A 23508-nucleotide genomic window follows, 5' to 3' on the forward strand; every position below is an offset into this window, starting at 1 on the left:
CCGAAATGTATAAATAATAATATTAAACGCAGATTTTTATTTATATGTGTATTTTGTATTGCATACAATGCTAATTAATTAAACCAATTGCAAGTTTTTACATTGCTCAACATATTAAAACTATAAATAATCAAAAGCGAATGCTTTCATTTGGGATTAGCCTAAAGATTTCGTTATTCGGTTCATTTTGTTTTTAAGTTAGCTAGCTCGATTAGTATAACATGTTACTCTTTAGGTCTCGTTGTTAGCTTAATTACACATACATAGTATACTACAAGGTTTTATGGGCTTCTAGAGGGGAGAGCAAGTGGAGGCACGTCGTCGGGATTGATCGCGCCTAATTGGTAGCGGACTAAGGCCACTGGGGAAGACAATGACATGGTGGTTGAGCTGGCCTCATATGCCCTGTAAGTACCTTCGTAACTCCTCCTCAGTGTCGAAGATCATGACGGGGAACGGCGATCCTGGCACGAATTCGCCTGCCCATTTGACCTCAACTCGATAGTCACCCGGTTCGGTTGGATCGTACTAGAGATTGTTGGGAGAATAGTTAGATATCTGTGGCGCGATCGAGATATAGCTGATCTTACCTTGCACAGTATGGTGCGATCTTTCTGACTCTCACGCTGCATCTCCACGCGGAAAGCTCCTTTGGGTCCACGGACCCTAACTGTCAGCTGACCAGCTCCAGCTCCTCGAGTGTCGCAGATGAAGCGCGACTGGAAGGTGGCCAGCACGCCATGCTCGATTCCAGGCCCATAAACGCGGACCTGTGAGATTAGAGATGAGGATTAGCTAATGCTATGCTATTATGTATATACATATATGTATGTGAACCGACCTTACTGGCATCCGGTGCACCGGCCACTTTCAGTGCGAATGGCGAGCCGGGAACATTTTGTCCTCCGTACTTGATGGTCAGGATATGGCGACCTGATTCCTGGGGCTTGATGTTCAGTGTGAATGTAGCATCTCCATGATCGTATAGTTCGCAGTAGGCTACTTTCCGTACACCAGCACAATGGGCGGTGAGTTCGCCGGGTCCTGCTCGCCTGGTGTCTATCCAAGACTTAATGTCCTTGCCCACAATACCGTGACGCAGTCCCTCACCGGAGACTATCACCTTTGAGGCATCCATTGAAGAGCCGACTGCCACCGTTAGCGGACATCCCTTGACCAAACGACCATTCCACTTTACAGAGAGATTTAGAGTGCCAGTTGTGGATTTCAGTGGAGTGTATGAGGCTAACCAGATGTTTTCACTTGGTCTCGGTTGCGCCAAGCTCACTGGCAGCGACGTGTTGTCCTGGCTGGTGAGGATCACCTCCGGTCTGCCAGCCGGCGCATTGGAGGCATCGATTGTGAAGTGCGCAGCCTCTCCAGCTTGAGCTGCAGCCAGACCCCGACCCATGAGCTGAACCTTATCCGCCGCCTGTTGACCTGTGACGAAGGCACTCCTGGGACATTGGGTGATGGTTAAGCCGCTCCAAGTCAAATCCAAGTCATGCTCGCCGGCAGCCAGGTTCTCGCCAGTGATGTTCAGACACATCTTGCCGTCGACCAACTTGTCCACCGGTATCTCGATGCCATCGATGCTGCAAACCAGTTTTCCCGGCCCCGCATTTTCCACGTCGAAAATAATTCGAGCGGGCAGAATCAGACGGCCATCGTGATCTACGAGAGTACCCCAACCACCCACAGGTGTTACCTTGTTGGATTCCACGCAACTGATGTGCCACGGCGATCCCGGCAAGCTTCCCCTGTTTGGACAGCTAGCTCTGATCTCGTATTTGCCCACGGACAGAATTGTGTAGGAGATGCGCCACTCATTGTTGCCCAGAGCCTTGATCTTTGGCTCAATCCGCTCACCATACTCGTCCAATCGTTCAATCTGGACGTTCGGGGCGATGGGGCAGTAGACAACGAAGGATGCCTCCTTGTTCCGGTGGCACACCTCCAGTCCGTGTCCAGCGGCACGGGCGTCATTCCTTACGCCACTGGACGACGCGGTAAAGTTCAGTGGTGAACTAGGAATCGTCTCTCCACCGTACATGAGGGTCAGCTTGTAGTTGCCTGGCTGCGAGGGCACAAACTCAACGTTGTAGACTCCATCAGATTGCTCGCTAATTAGAACGGGAATGCTCTGATTGCTTGGCGATATGGCGAACGCCTCCAGTTCGGCGGTTCCGGCATTATCCGTGCGTACTGTGAAACTGTTTGGACTGTGAAGGGCCAATGGTTCCTTAGTGACTCCTTGGGTGCTGACCTTGCTGCTGTCAAAGGATTCACACGTAAATGGGCTTCCCGGCAGAGGCTTCGATTGGTGGAGTACCTCTGTAAAGAAGAAAAGCATGCCGATTAGATTCTCAGTCTGAAGTATGTTAACTCTTCAACTTACCAATGACACACTGTCCCGGCTTGTTGATAGTGAACTCCGCCTGCAGGTGTCCGTTCTTGGTCTGATAACATCTGACCGGAAGAGCTTGTCCTCCTGGTCCGGAGACCACCACATCGAACTCCCTAGCTGGCCTTTTGACTGTATCGATGGCAAACGAAGTGGTCTTTCCCACACGCGACTGGTATAATCCCAGACCACTGACACTGATTTCTTTGCCTGCACTGGCGGGCAGGACATTGATCTCCAGGGGTTTCAGGGAAATGGGCACTTCGTTAAAGAGGATGCTGATCTTGTGAGGAGCAACACGCGTGGGCTGGTAAACTATCTCATATACTCCCGTCTTGCTAGGTCCGCGAATGGTGTGGGGTACTTCGGTGGCGCCACAACGCACCAAAGCCGAAAGGTCTCCCTGCCCAGCTTCGTTCAAGGACACTCCAATGCTGGCTGGACGATGGCAGAATGCCTCGCTCACCTCGGTGATCTTCACCAGCGTGGGATCAAAGACGCACAACGTGCGAGATCCAATGTGCTGACGGGTCTCGCGATCGATGAAACGCAAAGTATAGTTCCCGGTCATGTGGGTCCGGAACTCGGCTGTCTGCCGGTTAATCGAATACGGAACAGACTTCTGATCGGGCGAGAATATCTCAACGATCTGATCGTCCGCTGGGAAATCAATGGCCGCCAAACTACCGATCTGAATATGCTGCGTGTGCTGCTGGATGTCCACGCGGAAGGGGCTTCCGTCCACGGCCACCTCGTTAAAAGTGATGTTCACGTAGTGGGGTTCCGTGCTCTGGGGCACGAAGGTTACATCGTACAGACCGCGAGCACAGGCCACCACCTCTGCCTTAACGGTGCTGCTGTCCGTGGAAACCACCAGTTCCAGGGTTCCTTCACCAGCTCCTGCAGCGTCAACGCTGAAGGTAACTGGAACGCCCAGGTTGGCTGGCCCATACTGCTGCTCCAGTCCGCTGATGCTCACCCTGGAGACGTCGAACACGTTGCAACTGAAGGGTGATCCGTTGATGTGCTGATCGTTGGCTGTCACACTGATCAGGTGGCGACCCACAGTGGTGGGGCGGAACGAAGCGGAGTAACTACCTCCGTCGTGCTGACTCAACTGACAGTGCTCATTGTCCCCCGATGGCGAGGTCACAAAGATCTGAGGCTCCACGCCATCAAAGCCTTCGAGTTCAAAGGTGTTGTCCATCTTGACGGCAGCTTGCTTCAGGCATTCTCCCATGGCCATCGCCCGTGGCAATCCCATCGAGGGCGAGGCCGCAGCAGCGGCGATGTGACAGCTAAATGGTGAGCCCGGCACCGGATGTCCATTGAATCGCACCGACAGCGAGTGGGTGGCCGCCTCTGTGGGCTTGAAGTTAACCTTGAACCGGGCATTGCCCTCAGATTGGACAAAGTTGGGCACGTTCTTGCCATTTACGGCCACAATTATCTCCAGATTGCCGGCTCCTGCCTGCGAGGCATTGATCCCGAAGCTCACACTCTTGTTGACCACGCCAGCACGGATATCCGTGACTATAACCTTCTCGGCGGAGTAGGCCTTCAGTAGGAACGGACTGCCCTCGACGTGACCACCACCGGGCAGACGAACCTCTACCGAATGGTCGCCTACTTCCATTGGCTCGAACTTGACATTGTAGCCCAGGGTGGAGGAGCCCAACGCATCGATCTTCACGGGCACACTACGCCTGGCAGGACCGAGTACCTCCACCGTCGGCTTTGTGTCCGATTCAACCACAAACTCGAACAGTCGACCCACGCTGACCTTGTCCATGGTCTCCGGCGATTGGATACGAGCGGCAGCAGCCACACGGCAAGTGAACGGGGATCCCGGAACATCCTGGCTATTGAAGCGCAGCTCCACCGTGTGACTCTCAGCCTCGCGGGGAGTGAAGCTAATGGCATAGGTGTGCTGACCCTGGGCTTGGGCTGAAGTTGGAACCCTGCCTCCGTTGACGGTCACCTCAAGGTTTCCGGGTCCAGCCTGTGATGTCTCCACGAGGAATGTGACAGCCTTGCCCACTGTGCCACTACTAACATTCTTCACCTTGATGGCGCTGACATCGTAGACCTGAATGAAGTAACATTTTAATGGCATTTGGATATCAAAACGAAATTCATTAAATTCATTACACTTAAAGTTAATACATGGTATGAGAAGATTCTGTACTCACCTTGGCTGCATATGGACTTCCGGCGGTGGGTAATCCGTTGACCGTGACATTAACCCGGTGCTCACCCACGACTCTCGGCACGAACTCCGCCTTGAAGACACCATCTGCGGACTGATGCACTTGCGCCGGAACCGATTGGCCAGCAGGTCCTGATTTGGTCAGCGATTTTGCGTTGGTTTTTGTTTGTTTATCATTTCGATTGGATTTTAGTATTGATTAATTATTGCGTGTTTGATTTGATTTTGATTTTCGGTTGCGACGCGGCCGGAAACGAGTTTGAGATTGATTTCGTTTGTTTGTTTTGTTGAAATTCGATAATTGGGCAACGATTCAGTTGGGTCAGATGTGTGTTGTTGGGTTAGTGTTTAGTTTCAGTTTTCAATCGCGGATGAAGCGAAAAATTTGGAAAAATGTTCAATTGATTAGTCATTTTAATCTTTAAAATGTTCGGATAGTCGGGGGGAGTTGTTTGTGATTAATCGTGTTTAAGATTAGTTCGAGTCATTTACTTGGAGTGCGGTTAGTTTTGTTTGATTATTGTATTGAGTGTGTGCCAGAAACGGTTAGTAAACGGATATGTGGGGTAAGGGTCAGAGACAATACTGTATAGATAATATATAGATATAATTAGAGCAATCCCAAGTGGATCTGTACACTCTGCATACAGAGCACTATAAACGAGCCTGCTGGATATACAACCTATTGAGTTTGTTTTAAACCATTTTCTTTATTTTTGTTCGAGTAATTCTACACATTAATCAGTATGAAACAAATTAGTAAACAATCGGACATTAGTAAATACTTTGTTTGTTATTGTGCTGGCATAGAGTCTCGCTCATTCGAAGACTCAGTCTGGGGTTATTTTGTGGTTCGGACTGTTAGCAAGTACAATATATATACACCTGGATGATAGTATATATATATTTGTAGGGGAGAGCGCGGAGACTACTCCCTCGTTTAATAGTATAGGTAATATAAGTATATGCATAGATTTATATATATTCTAGTACAAAAGATTTCGCCGTCCTGAAATATAATACAGATACAAAAGTGAGCAACATTATTACAAAAGGACATATAATTACAAACAAAGGTAAGACACAATCATAAATGCACACAAAACACACAGGAGACTAGTAAGCTGGAACTACATGAGTAATAGCAACTATCTATGGGTACTAAGATTCCATAACTGGCCCTTTGGCATATTTGCATACATTCTACTACTTCATAATACCCAAAACGCATTGTATTACAGTCGAACTTTCCTAAAAAACCATAGCTCAGCAAAGTACTTGGGTATATTTTTCTATCAATAAATAAATATCCTGTGGGATCTTCTTTTTCTTAAATTTTTATATAATTAGAAAACCTGCAAACAAAAAAAACCGTATTAAAACATGCTATACTTCACATGTGTATAAAGATATTTAATATACTACACTGAAGCTCTTTAAACGAAGTTCGACTGTAAAAGCAAATGATGTATGTGCAACATAATTACAAAAGCACGCAGAAACTACACGACTAGGCTGCGCATCTCATAAATCCAGTCTCTAAGTGCAGCACCTTGTCTTTGGACTCTGGGATTCAGCTGGAGACATCAACCACATGTGGGTCTGGTGAATGGGGGCGGTGAAAAGTGGGGTGTGGCATGCTTGGGAGTTTCCACAACGATTTCCGCTCATACAAATTGCCTGTACAAGTTTTTGTGCGTGAGGTGTGAGAGTGGGTGCGATGCGGATACAGATACAGCTACAGATACGAGTTGCAGATACGAGTTACAGATACAGTTACAGATACGGTTACTGCTACCAGATACGGATATGTTTATGCAAATGGATCCCCATCGAATAGAACGCTTAGCAGACACAAACAGTAAGCCAATCGAGCAATTAAATTACGAGCCTTACGACTAAAACCAATGCACAAGACACATATAAGGGGAATGAAGTGGACCATCGGGGCAGATAGCCCCACACAAACAGATGACTTTTGGTTAGCAGAGTTGGGATTTGGGCCCAAGGAGCACTCCACTGGCTACCGGTGCCTACATACCTTCCACGTTCACCTCGATGTCTTCCAAACGGCCGCCATTGTGATTGATTACAAAAGAATTGGTCTGATGCACGGGTCCTGGGCCACCCAGGGACACCTGGGGCCCGGCCACGCCCCCACTGATGCTAACCGTAATCGGACAGCCGGGAACGGGCATTTTGTTGAATGACACGTTGATCGTGTGCTCGCACGACTCTGTGGGCACAAACGAAACCGAAAATCTGCAAAAGAGAAAAGATACAAAATGTTAAATGTTGCAACCACAATATTTAAAGGTAGTTTAACAAATTGCGGCCGAGTGCAAGATACTTCTTACACAGTTTGTCGGTAGCTCTCATTAAAGCTCTAAAAAAAGTTATAAATGTAGAGAATTATTAATAGATGAGAATAATTTTGATAATTGAATAGAAAATTTAGCACTTATAGTAATTCAAGCAATTATAGTAATAAGAAAAAAAGAAGCGCAATAAAAAAGAAAACTAAACAAATTATCCCCATCAGACATAAAAATAATTGTACTCTATTAGCAAATAAATGAAAGTTTAAATTGCCACACACACACATATTTAGCCAATTGAAAGCATTTCGACTCACCTTGCACTGCCTTGCGGATGCACCTGCGTGGGAATGTTCTGTCCCTTGGCCGAAATCGTTATCTCCAGGTTGCCCTCACCGGCATCGCCCGCATCCACGGTGAACTGCACCGGGCGTCCCATGGTTCCCCGCGAGACACTGCCCACCACCACCTTGCTGGCATCGTATGACTTGGCCAGGAAGGGGGTTCCCTGCACGGCGAATCCGTTGTACTCCACATTGATCGAGTGGCCGCCAACGGTGGTGGGCGTAAACTCGGCCGTGAAGCCAGCGTGGATATCTCCGGTCACCCGGACAGGCAACTCGCCCTGGGGACCGCGCACGCTGACAGCCAGCTCGGCAGCTCCACCTCCGCTCACGGTGATGTGAAAGGAGGAGGGCCGGTTGACTGGGATTAGCTCCAGATTGGAGAGATTCAGGAGCACTCGCGAGGTGTCCGCCACGGCGCAGACAAAGGGACAGCCGCGCACCGTTTCGCCATTGAATTTGATGTCAATCAGATGCGACTTGGCCTGCTCCGGCGTGAAGGAGACCAGGCAGCGACCACCGCCCACCACCTGGACATGATTGGGCACCTCGCCCTCGTTGATGGATATCTCCAGCTGGCCCTCGCCGGCGGCGCTGGCATCTACGCGGAACTGGCACGCCTGGCCGACCACGCCGCCATTCACCTCCGTCACCTGGATCAGGCTGGAGTCGTAGACCTTGGCGATCAGCGGGCCGCCAGCGATCTTCGTGCCGTTAATGGACGCATCGATCACGTGGGTGCCCACCTCGGTGGGCACGAACTCGATGCGAGCAGCACCATTTGCCGCCTCGTGGGTGACTCTGGCGTTCAGCTTTGACTTGCTAGGAGTCAAAACTGTCGCCACGCACTCGCCCTTACTCAGGCTTTGTCCAGGAGGCGGCAGTATCTCAAAAACCGCCGGCGTATTGGCGGGTACCAGGCGCGTGGATTCGCCCAGAGCGGTTAGGCCGGGTGAGGACATGATTTCAGCGTGCCACGGTGAACCTGTAGGTGCGGAGAGCAAATGAACCAATCGATTAGTATCTTGAAAACAATAAAGATTGCATGGCAAATTGCATTTTAAGCAGCTAACTTAACGACCCAAGTAGATTGTAGTCATATTTGACCCCAAAACAACGGTGTGTATGCATATGCAACTCAGGTAATTGAGGCGGATGCCACATTGGCAGTTTCCCAGTGAGTGGGTTAAATACGTAAAGTACGGAACGCTTAGCTCTACTTGCTAAATGCTAAAGTAGCTCTGCTCTGATACATTAAAATTGGTTTCCATCTATTTATGACTTAGCATCGAAAGAGACATGGTAACACACAACTTTACGACCGAACCTCGCATTCTTCAGTTGACAAGGTTTCCGCTGCGACTTTGCATTGTTTCTCGCTGCGTCGTCTCATTATAATTGTCGGCAATCTCAATCTGTGCCGCCTGGTTGCCGGCGACAAGTGCGTATCTGTGGCTCTGAATCTGTATCTGTATCTGAATCTGAATGTGAATCTGGAGCTGCGTATCTGTGCCTCGACTTTCCTCAGAGTGGCTTTGGTATCGCTAGTTGGTAACGTAGTTTACGTTTAGTGCGACTAGTCCAGGAATGTTTCGAAATGAGCCCGAAAGCATCATTAAATCGTTTTGAGAAGCCGCAATCGAGTGGCTCTAAAGCCAATTTGCGATGGTGGGGCAGATTGGCAATTGGCTCGTTAAACGCTCGCTTATTTGTTGGCACTCGCATCTCACAACTCACAGCATTTTTTATTGGACACGGCGGCCGTCGTCTTTTTTTCCCCATTTTTTAGTGTTTGCTGCCTGGCGCTCAAATTTACTTTTGTTTGCAACTTTCCATGCATTTCTCTTTTAGCAATTGTTGCACTTTTCCTTTTAGTGCTCGTTTGCACTTGCTGCTGTATTGCTGTATTTTATGGCTTTCCATGAAAATCGCTGAAACGGTCAGTCGCCAGTTCGATGGAAAAAAAGTCGAGTTGCAGCACTGTCATAGCTCAAACTTGCTTCGTTTTGGATTCTCTGCTGGCGCGACTTTTCTTTCCCTGGGAAACTTTTGCTCAATCACAAAAACTCAAATAGGAAAAGAAAACAAACAATTTTTTATTTGCCCGAGCTGTGAAAATCTCATAGTGGAAGGAAGACACTTGCCATCGCAGCACTTTGGCCCAAACACTTTTCGTAACTGTTCCTGACTGTTGCTGTCTGTGTTTGTTTTCGGTATTCTACCAATTGAGGCCATCATTAATCAGTTATCGCACTCTCATAACTCTGCGCATGGCCAGCGGCTATGCAAAAAGATACAGTTAGGCGACCGTCGCAATTCAAAGAGTCCAACGCACCCGACAAAACTTGGTCGCCTTCCTCGCCGCAAGTCGCACGGTTGCTGCGAGCCAAGTTGTAAATCGCTAGTAACAAATAGCAAGTGGCTAGAGCAACTGCAATTCGGCCAAATGAAAAGCTGACTTTTTGCCACTTTTCTGCCCGGTTTCCCAGCTGGAGTGCTAATCGCAGCGGTGAATTGTTGCCCGGCGGTCGGAGAACAAGTGCAGGTATGCGGCATCTAACGCTGTTATTCAATCTGCATAGGCATCCATAGTGGAGCTACACTCAAATAAAAGCCGTTGAAGAAAGCAAGTAACAGCCTGTGAGAAAGTTCATTCAATTTGTTTGATTTTAATTTCATACAACTAAACCTAAAGATAAACATAAAGAAAGTCGCTTATCTTAGAGAACCATCATCAATGATTTCACAAATTTGAATAAGTATGTATTGGTTTTTCTTTCAGTGCAGGCACTTGTGTGTTACTTTTTGCCTGCGGTTACGTGACTCGCCGCAAGAGCCCGTTAGATGGCCTGCAGCTGTCGCAGAGGTTTGAATCTGATTCTTATTTTAATTCGGATTCTCCGATTCCCGATGCTGAACCCCAAGCTGAACCCCACATTGAAACCCAAAAACAGAACCTGACCGTTACACCAAACTATTTTCCAAATGTTACAAAGGAGGATTTACGTTTTGGTGGCTGGAGACTGAGAAGCGATGCTGTCGACGGTGCAAGATGGCTGGGTAATCAAAATCCGATTCGTTTGCGAGCTGTAGAATCAACAATCAAATCACAATCGCTGGCGGGACGTCTGAACTTGAAAGAGGTGAAGATTATTTCGTGTAGCGATTATGTCAGCGGGTTGTAAATTATTTATTTATGTGTGCATTTTTTTCGTAGCTGGAATCTGAATTTCAACAAGACAACAACGATTAAGCGAAAACGCTTATAAGAATTTGCGGAGCGTTGCACAAAATGACATCGCGGCACGACCACGATTCGGCGCACGTTTTAATCGCGTTTTTACCACACGACACTTTAGTTTTTTTCTTTTGATTTTTCTTTCGTTTTATCAGTATTTATAATCACTTGAGTTAAGCTCCGGCTCTCTGTGCTTTTTGGGGGTTAAATGGGGTATACAGGGTTAAAGGGGCGCGTCGAAAACCAGTTAATGCTGCTGCCTTTCGACAATTTTCGTTATTAAATTATGCACAAGCCAGACGGGCTGGCAGTTTCACTTTGAATGGCGTTGGCTCATAAAAATCCCAAACAGCCGCGCCGAGCTGGAAGTGGGAATGTGTGCCAATATGCTGAGCGGAAATGGCCAAAAGCGGCGGGTAAAAGCGGCTAAAGGAGGCTAATTCCGATGAGATGGAGTTGGAGAGAGGTGTGGCCGACGCTCATTGTTAAACATAAAAAAAAAAGAAACGAAACTAAACGAAATGCGGCCAAACGAAATCGAAATGTTTGCTCACGATGCCTAAACTTTGGCTATATGTATGAAGGTAAGGTATGCATATATTTCGTGAGCTTCAAAATCGGTGGAAAGTGGTGGACGTGGCCAAGAAATCGCAATCTGGCCCGGAGATCTGGCGCATACCTGTCGCGCCCTCCATGGCATACCATACCATCGTACCTGCACACCTGACTGACAACCTATCCCAACGGGTTTTCGGCTGCAGCAGGAGCAGATATTTGATTTCCGCCCGAGCTGACAGATATATAGATATATATATATATATATATGTGTACACACAATGCACTGGCATGCAACAAGTGCGCCTTGAACCACATACAACAACAACAACAACAACGGTATGCCGCGGATGTATCTGTGTATCTGTATCTTGGCCAAGAGTGCAAGTTGCAGTTGGCAAACCAAGATGGCTGCCCCCTTTGTCACAGCGGAAAATGGCTAATGAAAATGCCCTGCAATGCGGAGACAGTTTTCATTGCATTATTGATTCGGCTAAGCCAAAACACTCAGCCTCGTGCAAACAAAAACGCTGCGAGTTCGCCGTGGAGTCGAAATATTTCCAGCTTAAAGGTTCATTAAACTGGTTTTTGTTCGCACAAGAGACCCCGAAAAAAAAACAGAGAGTGGAGGGGCGCATATTAGCATATTTCTTTGGCTTAGAAATCTCAGACACGGAATCTTTTCGATTCGCTTCACATTCCGGCAGTCCAATAAATTGTTCTTTAGTATTCTTTTTTGTTTGTATTTACGCGTGGGGTTATTTTTTCGTGTTTAACACACAGTTCTTCACTTTTATCGGATTCTCCGTTAGCCGCAATCACAAATTCGGTGCGTTTTTCTTGCCAATTTTCCAGGCGTTTTGCGAACCGCGATGCCGCCGACGTGTCAGTTTCGTTTGGAGCGCGATCTTCGACTGCCAACGCGACTCTCGATGGGAGCGCCCTCATCTCGCAAACCCGTCGAGCAGGTAAATCCGATCGCAGAGCGCGACGGAGCGTAAGCCGCCCAGAGATTGCGGCAGGTGAGCACAGCTGAGCTCAACTGAGAGCCAGTGAGAGTGTGCGGGAGTGGGAAACTCAGAGAGCGACTCACACGATGGGAATTCGCCGCACAGTGGGTAGATGGTTCTTCAAAATATTACCATACATAGGTTACAATTAGCAGATATATTTTCACTCGTCGAAAAGTATGTAAATTGGGGAAATAAGCATTTTCGACCCTATATAGTATATATATTCCAGATCATATTGGTCTCCTTGATTAAACTAAATTTTTGTATAATATTTCTAAAACTACATACTCCACATACTACGCACATGAGTTTAACAATGGAAGAACCAGTAAGCTGTTCCTATCTAAGATTATGGCCAAAATATGTGGTCCCAAGTTAGATGCCCTTATAAGTAACTAAGCCACTTATCATACACCCCCATATATCGGTTAGTAAGCGAACTCGAACTCACCTGGAACTGTTTCGCCATTGAAGGTGATCTGCACCGTGTGCGTTCCATGTTCGTGCGGCGTGAAGCTGGCTATGAACCTCTGACCTCCCAGCGAGCGCACCGAGGAGGTGACACGCCCGCCGTTGACCAGGATCTCCAAATTGCCGGAGCCCGCCCTCGAGCCATCGATCTCGAACTCGACAGGCCGTCCAATAGAGCCATTCGGAATATCCTGCACTCGAATGGCCCTGGCACCAGTGGCATTGCCGTCTATGGGTCGAAATCTGGAGAGGGAGCTGTATCCATAGCCCGGGGAGGGGCCATGGCCATTGCTCTCGGTAACCACATGCTCGCTGGATTCCTTAACGGTTTTCGTATATCCACCGGACTTGTCCGTATACGTATTGTTCGAATGTGACTTGACTGTAATGGCACTGGGTCTGCGAGATAATTAAATGGTTGGTCATATTTATAATATTTTAATAATATTATGCAGCACGTTATCATTGAACTCACTTGTAGCGCTCTCCATCATCGGGGGAATCCCGGCGATAGTCCGACTGCTGCTGCTGCTGCTTGTGCAGGGCGAACTTGTTGTATTGGGTGTTCCGGTGCGTCTCGTGGTCCAAATCCGGGCGATTGTATTGCAGTTCCGTGTTCAGCTGCTTCTCGGTCATGTTCGCCAGCGATTCGAGCGAATTGTGCGAGAGCATGTGCTTCGTCTTGTTGATGACGTCCCAGCTGTCCCGCCTGGCGGAAGCCGGCTTCATCGAGGACACCCTCACATTGGAGGAATGGTCGATGCGGGGCTCGGGGGATCCGGTTCGACGCAGTCGCTCGGCAGTTCCGTAAAGCGAGGGACTGGCACGAATATTCGAATCGGTGACGTAGTTCGAGGTGGACTTGTAGGTCGATGACTTTTCTACGGTACGTGACGACTCGTAACCATTCTGAAAATCGATGAAAGGATTAGTTTAGGAGTTTAAAGGGTTTTTTTTACTGAGAGCGTTTTACTCCTTACCTTACTAACGGGACTGGTTAAGGGACTTCCCATGCGGTGAGTGGCCGTAGTGATATAGGCGCTATTGGGAGAATAACGTTGCACGGGCGAAACGGAGGCGTGCCGCGGACTGCTGGTGATATTCCGTGTGGAACTCTCGTACTGATTGGACGTCTTGATGGTCAACGGACTGTGGGTGTGCACTTCGCTTGATCGAGTCTGTCGAAAGTAAAAAAAACTAGGTTTACCAACTGATCGCAATAAGTGAATCACACAAAGCAGGCAAGAGTTAATCGTTGGATAAATTTCTTTTTGGGATAAGCAAATCGAAACAACAAAAATTTAGTTACATTGAGTGTGGGACTAGGTATTGGACTAAGCGATCTGGTCAGGGTACTGGTGGCCAGCTGCTGGTGGCGCTGCTGGAAGCTGCTGCTGCTGCTGGTATTGGTGGTGCTGGTCAGTTCGCGCTCCTCGCGCGGTGGCGTCAACTTGGGCTTGGTCACCGCACGCCTCTGACTGTACAGCTCGTTCTCCTTGTCGTAGTAGTAGTCGTTCTTCGTGGAGCTGCTGTTCGAGGTCTTCGAATCCCGTCGCCCGTTCAAAGTTTCCGTATACAGATCAGCGGAGTTTAGGTACTTGACCGTGGGGGAACCACTAGCTGGTGGTGGAGCTGGCGGCGGAGTGGCATGGTTCTCCTGTCGAAGGTAGGTTTCAGTGTGTGTGTGTTTGGGGACCGAACCAAGGATGGAGGAGTGGACATGTTGGTGTGTGTGTGTGTGTGTTAGCCAAACATTCAATTTTGATGGGTTCGGGTGATGAGGAAGAGGAATATCCCATGCCGCATGCCTGCTCCCCTGACTTCAACTTACCTCGCTCTCCCGCTTATAGTACCTGGAACTCGAACTGTGGTAGTCAGTGGTGTCCAATTTGGGAGAGTACTGCGGTGAATAGCTGTTGGTCCTCTCGGCCGTGTTGTGCCTCGAAAGCGAGGAGTTTCGGTAATCATTGTGCCGCGTGTTCGTGGTGGAGACAAAGTGCATCGAGGGACTCTCCGATCGGTGTTTGCTGTCGTGGAGCGGACTGCTGCGCGTTTTGCCAGATCTTCCTTTGGTGCCCACACGCATGCTGGAATTCAACATAATCACAATTAAATATTGAATCTCTAAGACCAGTGGATGTACTCACATGAAGGGCGAACCTTTGACATCGTAGCCATTGAAGTAGATGTACACCCGATACTTTCCATTCTGCCTGGGCATAAAAGTCACCCGGTACTTGTTCTCCACGATCTTCTCCACCGAGCAGACCAACGAATGCTTGTCGTGCACAATGTCCACGTGCAGCTCGCCCGAAACACCCACTCCACGGGCATCCACTTCAAAGGTGTGAGCCCGCAGCGGCATAGCTCCATCTAACCCATGGACCGAAACTCCGGATGCATCAAACACGGCACAGGTGAAGGGGCCTCCCTGGATGTGGCGACCCTGGTAGGTGATGGCTATCTCCCAGATACCTGCCTCGTCCGGCTTGAATATGGCACTGTGTCCCTCGTCGATCTTCTTCAGCGGGCAGTTGTGCGAGATGCCCGTGGGCGAGACCGCCGTGACCAGGATGTCCTCCGTCTTGGGCGCACCGGTGGCATTGACCAGCACCTCGACGAGACTGCCCAAGGCACAGGGCGCCATTCCCGGCGGAGCCACCTGCAGCAAGCGCGGCAGGGCTCGGAAGAAGTGTCCGCCCAGACTGTCCTCGCCGATCTCCACCACAATCTCATGCATCCCATAGCGCTCCGGCACAAAGACTCCTTCGCCGTGGGCATTGAGCCGCACGGGCTGTCCCGGCTGTCCGGACGGAGGAACCACGTGGCAGCGTACTGAGCTGAGGCTTATGTCCCGGGACATTACGTCGATGCGGAAGTGGGTCTGCGTGTGAATCGGACATTAAAAATTTACGCTCTGCACCTGGCAGACTGCAGTGTTCATATACACACCCACAGTGATGGGTAAAATAATTGAGCTGACTAGTAAAAATATTTGTTTAATTTAAAAATTGGGAGCTATCTTTCCAGTTATATTGTAAGTAAACACCACTGATCGGATTTGTGTTAAGTAATAATATATATTTTTTTCTAGTCATGAGTGCCCTATTATTTTGCCACCATCTGTACATTCATATATATATTGTATATATATGCTTCACTCACCGGTTCGCCCACCCGACCGGATGTGCTCTCCAGGTAGACGCTGACCAGGTCGGACAGCGGAGGCCTCGGCGGCACCCACTGCAGGTGGGCCGCGTAGGCCATGATGCCCAGGTGCTCCACTTCCGGGTTGGCCATGTCCTTGGCCGTCAGGATGGGCTGCACGCCCAGCCGGGCGCCCGCGTCCACCGCCTTCCGAATGTTGTTCTCGTAGTGGAAGGGATCGGTGCTGAGCTTTTCCGGTGCGGGCGCCGAGCCACCCAGTCCCTTAATAATTTCGCACATAACGCGTCCATCGTTCCAGTCGGTCTGCGAAATGAAAGTGCCATTATGGGATACGATTATTATTGGTTGGAAAAATACGAGAATTAATAAGTATTTATGTTCTTTTTAATGCAATTGTTGCAGATGTACATTAACATTTGTTCAACGGATTAAAAGGTCATATTTAAATGCGGTGAAAAAGCGTGTTTTATTGTAGAGCCATAAGGATTTATTAAAAAAGAAGGCTGCTTTATAACTGATATGTGATTATGGATATTAACATACCGTAAAGTTCTTCACAGGGTCCTTGACCTGCGTATTCACCCATCGCATGGTGGCATTGTAACCAGGACCACCGGGCTTCATGAAGTACGAGAGGTACGTCATGCCGGACAGCTCATCCAACCAGGGCGAGGCGAGGTACTCCGGTTCCAGAACCTTGGGCACTCCAAACTCGCGCTGAGCCAAGTCCATGGCCTGGGTGCAGTTGCGCACACTCTGGCTGGGATCGAGACTTCGCCAGTGCGGGAACAAGCCCGGCTGGCAGTAGTCCAGGAGCGCCGCCAAATTGACGCCACTATTCCAATCGGTGGTCAGATTGGTGATCCTGCAGTCCGGCAGAGCGGCCTGCAGCCAGGCCAGCATCAGTTTGCGCGGCGGGAACTTGCTCCTTCCGATCTGGTAGCGCACGATAAGGGACCAGATCAAGCCCAGGATCAGCTTTATGTTCCCATTCACAATGTCCACGTTGCCGATGTTCACCAGCTTGATGTGATCCGCCTCGATGGACTTCAGCGCCGTGGTGGCGTTCTCCAAATAATGATGCTGGTTGGCGGGTCGGCGATTCCACGAGGGTTTCAGTGGACGCGTCTGCAGATTCTCCACAAGGGCGCACAGACAAGTGCCATCGCAGAAATCGGTGGCCCAGTCATGAACCTGAGAGACAATGGGAATTTGCATTAACTTCTCCGTATCATTAGAAATAGTAATGGGAAAGTTTGTGGCAAATAATTAGATTACTGCTGGAATACATTCCGTTTAGCAACGCAAGTAATGTGGCAAGTAAGAGATGGGAGTGCATTCCATAATAGGTTTATTATTATAATTGCATTTAATATGATATTAGCTTTTTACGGTCTAATGGATTTGCAAAATGTACTTTTATTAAGTGGGTAGTTTTTACTTTTCCATTCTATATAGATTTAATTTTAAAAAGCATGCTAACCCAAAACAAAAAAATGTTCGAAAGAAGAGATTTTTTATCTTTATTTAATGACTCTAGCAGCATTTTCTTTATAGCTATGCATTAGTTGAGATTACTAGACTTGCTGTAGTACATATGTACATAGTTCCCAATGGAGATTAGCAAATGTGCGAAACGCCTACCATGTCTGCGCAAATGCAAGAAGGTCGCTTGACTGGCAGCCTTCCTAATGAGCAATCAACGCCCCTTCCGCAAACTGGTGGCCCACTTTGCAAGGTAAACCGCTTGCTCGGAACTTGGAGCATGGAGCTCAGATCTCGGAACATGGCACATGGAGCTCAAGAATGGGCTTGGGAACCCAACAGGTTCGCTGCTCCGAACTGAGCGGCTTTCTCCGCCCGGGTGCAACCAATTGTGCGCGATTTTAAGCATTTGACATAAAGCTTTTTATCTGGCTGCTGTCGGCATTCGATTCGACTGGGGGGAACTCCACTCCACTCCACTCAACTCAACTCAACAAATAAAATACGACAAAAAACTGGAGAACTGGGTACGGAGACAATCGCGTGTCTGTTGCTGTTTGTTTGTGCCTAGGAAAATATTCATTGGATGCCATAAAAATCTCACATCGCACATATGTAGTTGCTCCATGGCTCTCTAACAAGCTGCCGCAGGTTGTTATTTGTCGCTGCTGTTATTCCGCCCTTAAATTTTTAAGATTCCTCTGATTTTACGATATGAACTCGAGTTTCGTTGGGAGTTGCGTTTTCACCTAACAAAATATATATGTACTTTTATTTGCATATAAATTTTTGCTATATGTCAGAAAATGTCTAGTCATTCTATTACGACAGTTCCATGGTGGCAATCATTTTGAGATAATTTAATTCTACCTGCCGCAACTGTTGTTGCACTGCATTAAAACGTTAAGGTCATACAATGCAGTCACTTTGAATATTTCTCTCCGTGTATCTGCTCCCATCAAAGCATTTCCCTTTTGTTTGCACATGCATTTGTCATACAAAGTGGATTGCAATATTATTTGTCGCATACGCATGAACTAGAATTGTAAACAGCGTAAAAAACGCAAACTTGGATGACTCGTTTTGGTTTGGTGACCCAAATAGACGCCAGCCAGGTCACAATTAGCGCTGTTTACTAAGGGGTCTTCAGCCTTGCTCATCACATATGTACACATACACGTATGTATGTACGTTTTTGGCCCAACCGAAAAAGTAAAAAAAAAAAAATAAAACCCCGAATTTTATACTCGAAACCGGGCAAGATCGCGCACAAAAGCTTTAGCTTGTTTTGTGTATTGTAACTGCTAATGGGAACTCGATGCGTTGGCCTTGGCATTCAACCGGCCAAATATGGTCGGTTCAGGTCGTTTCAGTGCGGTGCGTGTGAGAAAATCCGTCGAAGCGAGTGACAGTTCAAAAGTCCCTGGACAAATGAAATGCATTGTTGGCAGTACACATAAGTCCGTGTGAGTACTCTTGGCATCATTGTTAATGTAATTGTCGTTGCTGCCATTGGAGTTCAAGATCTGCGTGGGCGATTGAGCCGAGTTTTATGAGCCCGGCCTTTTAGGGAAACTCGCGGAAGAGCTCGAAGCCCCAGTTTATGATGGCGATTTATACTTTTACGTGTTCTGTCACCAGTCAATGCGCTCGTTATGCGATTATATTTAGCTTAAATGGGATCAGTATATGAACTTCAAAAACCTTGCTTTTAAAGTGCTTCTTAATTGCGATTTATAATAATCGAAAATTTTATTTGTATAGAGTTCAATTAAAAAGTGTTCATTATTTCACATATTCATATTTTGTTTTCTATCCCTAATTACACTTCATTAAGCAGTGCCACTTTTTCTATGTGCAACTGCCTTCGCAAATCATTTCCTGGCTAAAATTCCAGATCTAAACGTTTTGTATTTCACTCATCGATTCTCAGGCCCTGCTTCATCAATAGTTCTACGAATTCCACATTCAACGGAGCTAGCCCATTGATTGGGTAATTGTTTTTTGCGCTTGATCGATCAGATATTCAGTCGGCGGCAGGCATTACTCAGTCGGTTAGAAAGTGTTGCATAATCGGAATGTAAATATATCTACAATATATCTATGGCTTAACTCACCTGCATTCCCGTTTCACGCAAATGCTCGTTGACCCAGTTGCGGAATGTGTTCGCCTGGATCTCTACCCAGAGGTCCTCGTTGCCCCGTATGTTCATACCCTTGGCGGCGGTGCCCTCGGGACTCCGGGCCACCAGACCGGCATGGGTGATCTTCTGCGTTTCGGTGGTTCCATCGGAGTTGTGCTTGAGCAGCCCCGCATGCGTCACCTTGGCGCCTTTTATGTCCTTGACGTCCATCTTCACTGCACGTCACTGCACTTCACCTGCGACTCGCACATATGTATGTACAGATGTAACTCGCGTTCGAAACACTGATCGGGAGAAATGGATAGATCGCGATGAGATACTTCTGATCGCTGTAAGTTGTAGCTATGCTATTCAGTTTCGGTTTCAGTATCAGTTTTAGTTTCGTTTGCACGCGCTCGCGGCCCGAAGCGAACTGGAACTGCGCTTAGCTGGTCGATCTGGGCGGCTCTGCTCTCTTGGCCTGGCCAAAACAAACGATGACGTCATGGCCAAAGCTCAAAGCTCCAGAGAGCAGCAGGAGAATTTATAAAAAAAAATGCGGGGGGTTTCGCCAGCGAATGTGTGTGTGCGAATATCTCTGAATCTGGCTATAAAGCAAAACTGGTTTCGTCGCTTCCAAGCCAAAACGAAGCGAGCGAAAAGGAAAATTGAATACAAAAATAACAAAAAGGCGAAAATAATACAAAAAAAAAGAGTCTGTAAAATAACAGAAATCACTTAGTTTGGAATTTCGCCGCGGCAACAGCAGGCAAAAAGCGAGCAGATCTGGTGGGCAGTACTGTGGATGCCAGTGGTTGTCGTGAATGTGGCTGTTTGGGCAAGTCTTTCACAAACGTTAGAAGGCCAACATGTGTGTAAACGTGGGAGCCACCCCAGAAGATAATGGACGTAATCACAGCAATGAAATCTGCCACGATCAATTGTCAATTGTTCGCCCGTTTTCACTTGTCGCACTTTTACCCAAACAATTTGTGCAAACCGAAAGTTGGCCGTCTGAATGGCCTTTTTGGCATTTTTCCACACGGCGTTGCGAAGACAACGAGGCGTCAAATGACCGTCTAACCAACTTAATTATAGGAAATCCGGTTGCGTTTCTAAACAAGTCAATTGCCACAGATCGCATATATCATAGCACGTCCAGTTCTGAGCGAGGCTGGTATGCAGATTTTGAATACGAATACGAATACTATTTATTGACAAACACTTTTCGGAGAGGTAAACAACTCTGGGATGACATCACTCATCACTTGCTCGGCACAGCGATGAGTTGTGGCTTGAGCACTTTTTTAACGCCCCGACAGGAGAATACAGTGCGAGAAAATCATGCTGACTAATATTACAAAAGACAGTTGACGTAGCTAATCTAGTAACTCTTCAATGGAATTCCTCTTAAAACATCAATTAACTACTTAAATACACCGCTTTGCCGCAAACTAATTTGTACCTTAATTTATTTTAAGCAGAGATGTCATTGTTGTGTTTTTGTCTCAGTGACAAAACTGCGTGGCTTGGATGAAATAAATTAACCAGCGGGGACAGCAAAAAGTGGAAATTAATGAATTGCTCCTCGGACTTATGAGTGATCCCGTGGCTGATGTCATTTACTGACACTTGACATTGGCAATGAACCTAATTAGTTGCACTCGCCAGCGGAGTGGAATGAGCCCCACTACTCGGCGAGTTCTATAGATTCAGCTGGCGGCAAGGTCATGGGAATGGTCATGATAATGGTATTGGTGGTGCTATTGGCCAAGGGGAATGGGAATGGTAATGGTAATGGGAATGACCAATCCGCTTCTTAGTTTACTCAGTTGGTCAGCAGGTAAATATCGAAAGTGTTGTCGTGACTTTAAATGGCAGAAGAGGGCCAGCTAGCACACCTAGTTTAGGGCATTACGTAATGGCCGAAATTTTCGACTTTGAATGGGCAAAAGTGTACGTATCGTAGGCTACAAATCGGTGTATCTATATCACAGAATGCGATGTGCACGTAGGTGTCTGGCATTTTTTACACTTTTCGATTTGTTTGCTGTCCGAATATACATTCGTATATACTTATTTCGCTTTTTGCCTTGCAAACCCACACGGCCAGCCAAATCTCGTAGTCGTCGTCATCGGGACAGCCACCCACATGGTTGGTTGGTTCAACGCCTCGTTCTAGACGTGGGTGCGATTTCAAGTTTGATTTGTGCCAAAACCGTGTACCAAATGGCCATTGATTTCTCAATGATTCTGTAGTGGCTGCCTAGCTACAACTCTGTTTGGATCCGAGCTGTGGGAATATATTTGGTTAGATGTTCTATGACAACGTCATTAACTTTGAAATATATGAGATTAACTGGAGTGGAGGTGAAGCCCATAATTATGTTGATGGATGGTTACGGAATTTACTACGAAAGGCTGTTCTAGAGATGAACCTCGAAAAATAAATGATGATTGAGTTATTTCATCAATTAGGTTTCTTAAACCCTTTTTTTTTTCAATATTCGATTTCTATTATAATAGTAACAGGCAGACTTAACTTTACTACTCAGTTGGACACAAGCCAATTGTTGCTTGGATTCCCTGCCAAAAGAATATAATACGATTTAAAAGTTTAATACTACATTGGCATCCTTTCCAAGATTATTATAAGTAGATTCAGTGCTATTTCCTTTTTAGACTAGGGGTGGGCTGTTTGTTTTGTCTGTTGGTATTACATATTCGACTTCCTGTTGGCCAAATGCGATTGTAACACTTGCCACGCCTTACAGTTAAATGATGGCCTATTAGCGCACGCTTCTATAGCGAGTAAGCGCTTATTTTTGGCATCATTTTTATGGCGGTTCGTCATAAATAGAAAACACTCCAAACGATGTGCTCACACATACGCACAGACATACATATGTACATATGTGTTCCCTGCTCTTTTTGAGGCACTGCCAAGTTTGTGTCTTCAGTCTTTTGATTAATGCCGTTAGGCGTCGCCAAAGCGCAGCCAAGCCAAACCTTCTTGGTTCGTATGAATGATTGTGTGTGTGTGTTCTTTTGTTTTTTAATTTTTGCTCATTACTCTGCCTCGTTTATTCGCCTAAAAGCCGCAGCAATTACAATTGAAAATGCCTTTTAGCCAGCACTTAAAACCAATCGAACAGCGCCAGCGGAAAAACCAGATTCAGATTCAGACGCGAGCCCAGACTCGGGCTCAGATTCAGATTCGCTTTCGGTTTTGGCTTTAGTTAAAGTTTTGTTTTTGTTTTCGCTTCCCCTCGCATTCGCCTATTATGCAATGGGCTAGGCGGCCAGATATCTGAATCTGAATATCTTATAACTGCGACTTTTGGTGTTTATGCTGGCGGCCAAGTCTGTTTTGTTGGTTTTTCTTCCGATTCACACGCCTCGAGGCCCGTTCACGTGTTTAGCACAAATTCCGCATGAAATTGTATGGATACATATATATACATATATATCCCCTCTAATTTAAGCAGCAACAGCTTAAAATTAGAACAACGCTCGGCACGCAAAGCGAAAAAAAAGAAAAACAGACTCAAAACCAAACACAAGGCGAACGGCGAGACACATGAAGATCCATGAAAACTATATGTAGTTAACTTTAACGTTAGACGACGGCATCAGAAGTTATTAAAAAGTCGGGGGGAGTAACACACACACAGCAAAGCACAAATAAAGCACAAATATGTGTGGGTATACACACATGTAGATGAGTGTTTGTTTCCCTTTTGGCACTTGTTGCTTACACTTCGGATTCGCCTGCGCGGGGTAAAAAAGCAAAAAAGCGTTTCAATTGAAAAAAACACGTCCAGCGCGCACGAGTTGCTCACAACGACTGAAATTGGCAGCAGAAATTAGACTTATTAGACTTTGGCCCGATCGGCCAAAAGCTCCGCTCCCCATTCGCTCTTCAGTGCACTGGAAGTCTCACGTTGGAATCCAGCTACGTCATCGTTTTTGGCCCGATCTCGGCTTGTTTTGCTTGCCCGCTTTGTTGGCGCTTTTGTTTTGGGCCCCCAATTCGCTCAGGTGCCACGTTTCCGCTTAGCAAAGCGGTTAGTTGGTTCTCGATTGGAGTGTTGGAGTGTCGGAGTGTTGGCCTAATGGACTCGACTGCTCAACCAGCTTGTTAATTGCAGGCGTCGGCAATCCGATGACCGTGTGGTTT

The 23508-nt window shown here is 47.2% G+C and overlaps 1 protein-coding gene across 10 annotated transcripts; it reads right to left on the reverse strand.

Annotated features, from left to right (window-relative positions):
* Positions 1 to 38: 38 nt before the first annotated feature.
* On the reverse strand, positions 39 to 23177 carry jbug (jitterbug). 10 transcript variants are annotated; one of them, NM_001274211.1, is made up of 17 exons: positions 23087 to 23177; positions 19323 to 19633; positions 16264 to 16914; positions 15718 to 16023; positions 14700 to 15436; positions 14384 to 14639; positions 13862 to 14209; positions 13533 to 13730; positions 13028 to 13461; positions 12533 to 12951; positions 7249 to 8260; positions 6655 to 6875; positions 4597 to 4745; positions 2399 to 4493; positions 842 to 2334; positions 591 to 770; positions 39 to 528 (listed from the first exon to the last, which is right to left on the reverse strand). In NM_001274211.1, exons 2-17 carry the CDS (start codon positions 19557 to 19559, stop codon positions 292 to 294), a joined length of 8973 nt encoding a protein of 2990 aa, NP_001261140.1. In that variant the 5' UTR covers positions 19560 to 19633; positions 23087 to 23177; the 3' UTR covers positions 39 to 291. The 10 variants fall into 10 exon arrangements, with proteins under 10 accessions (NP_001261140.1, NP_001261139.1, NP_726234.3 ...); NM_001274210.1 differs by lacking the exon at positions 13862 to 14209; NM_166546.3 differs by lacking the exon at positions 23087 to 23177 and having other exon boundaries at positions 19323 to 19763.
* Positions 23178 to 23508: the final 331 nt, after the last annotated feature.

The sequence above is a fragment of the Drosophila melanogaster genome, chromosome 2R (genome assembly GCF_000001215.4).
Source record: "Drosophila melanogaster chromosome 2R".
In the NCBI taxonomy this organism is placed as follows: Eukaryota; Metazoa; Arthropoda; class Insecta; order Diptera; family Drosophilidae; genus Drosophila; species Drosophila melanogaster.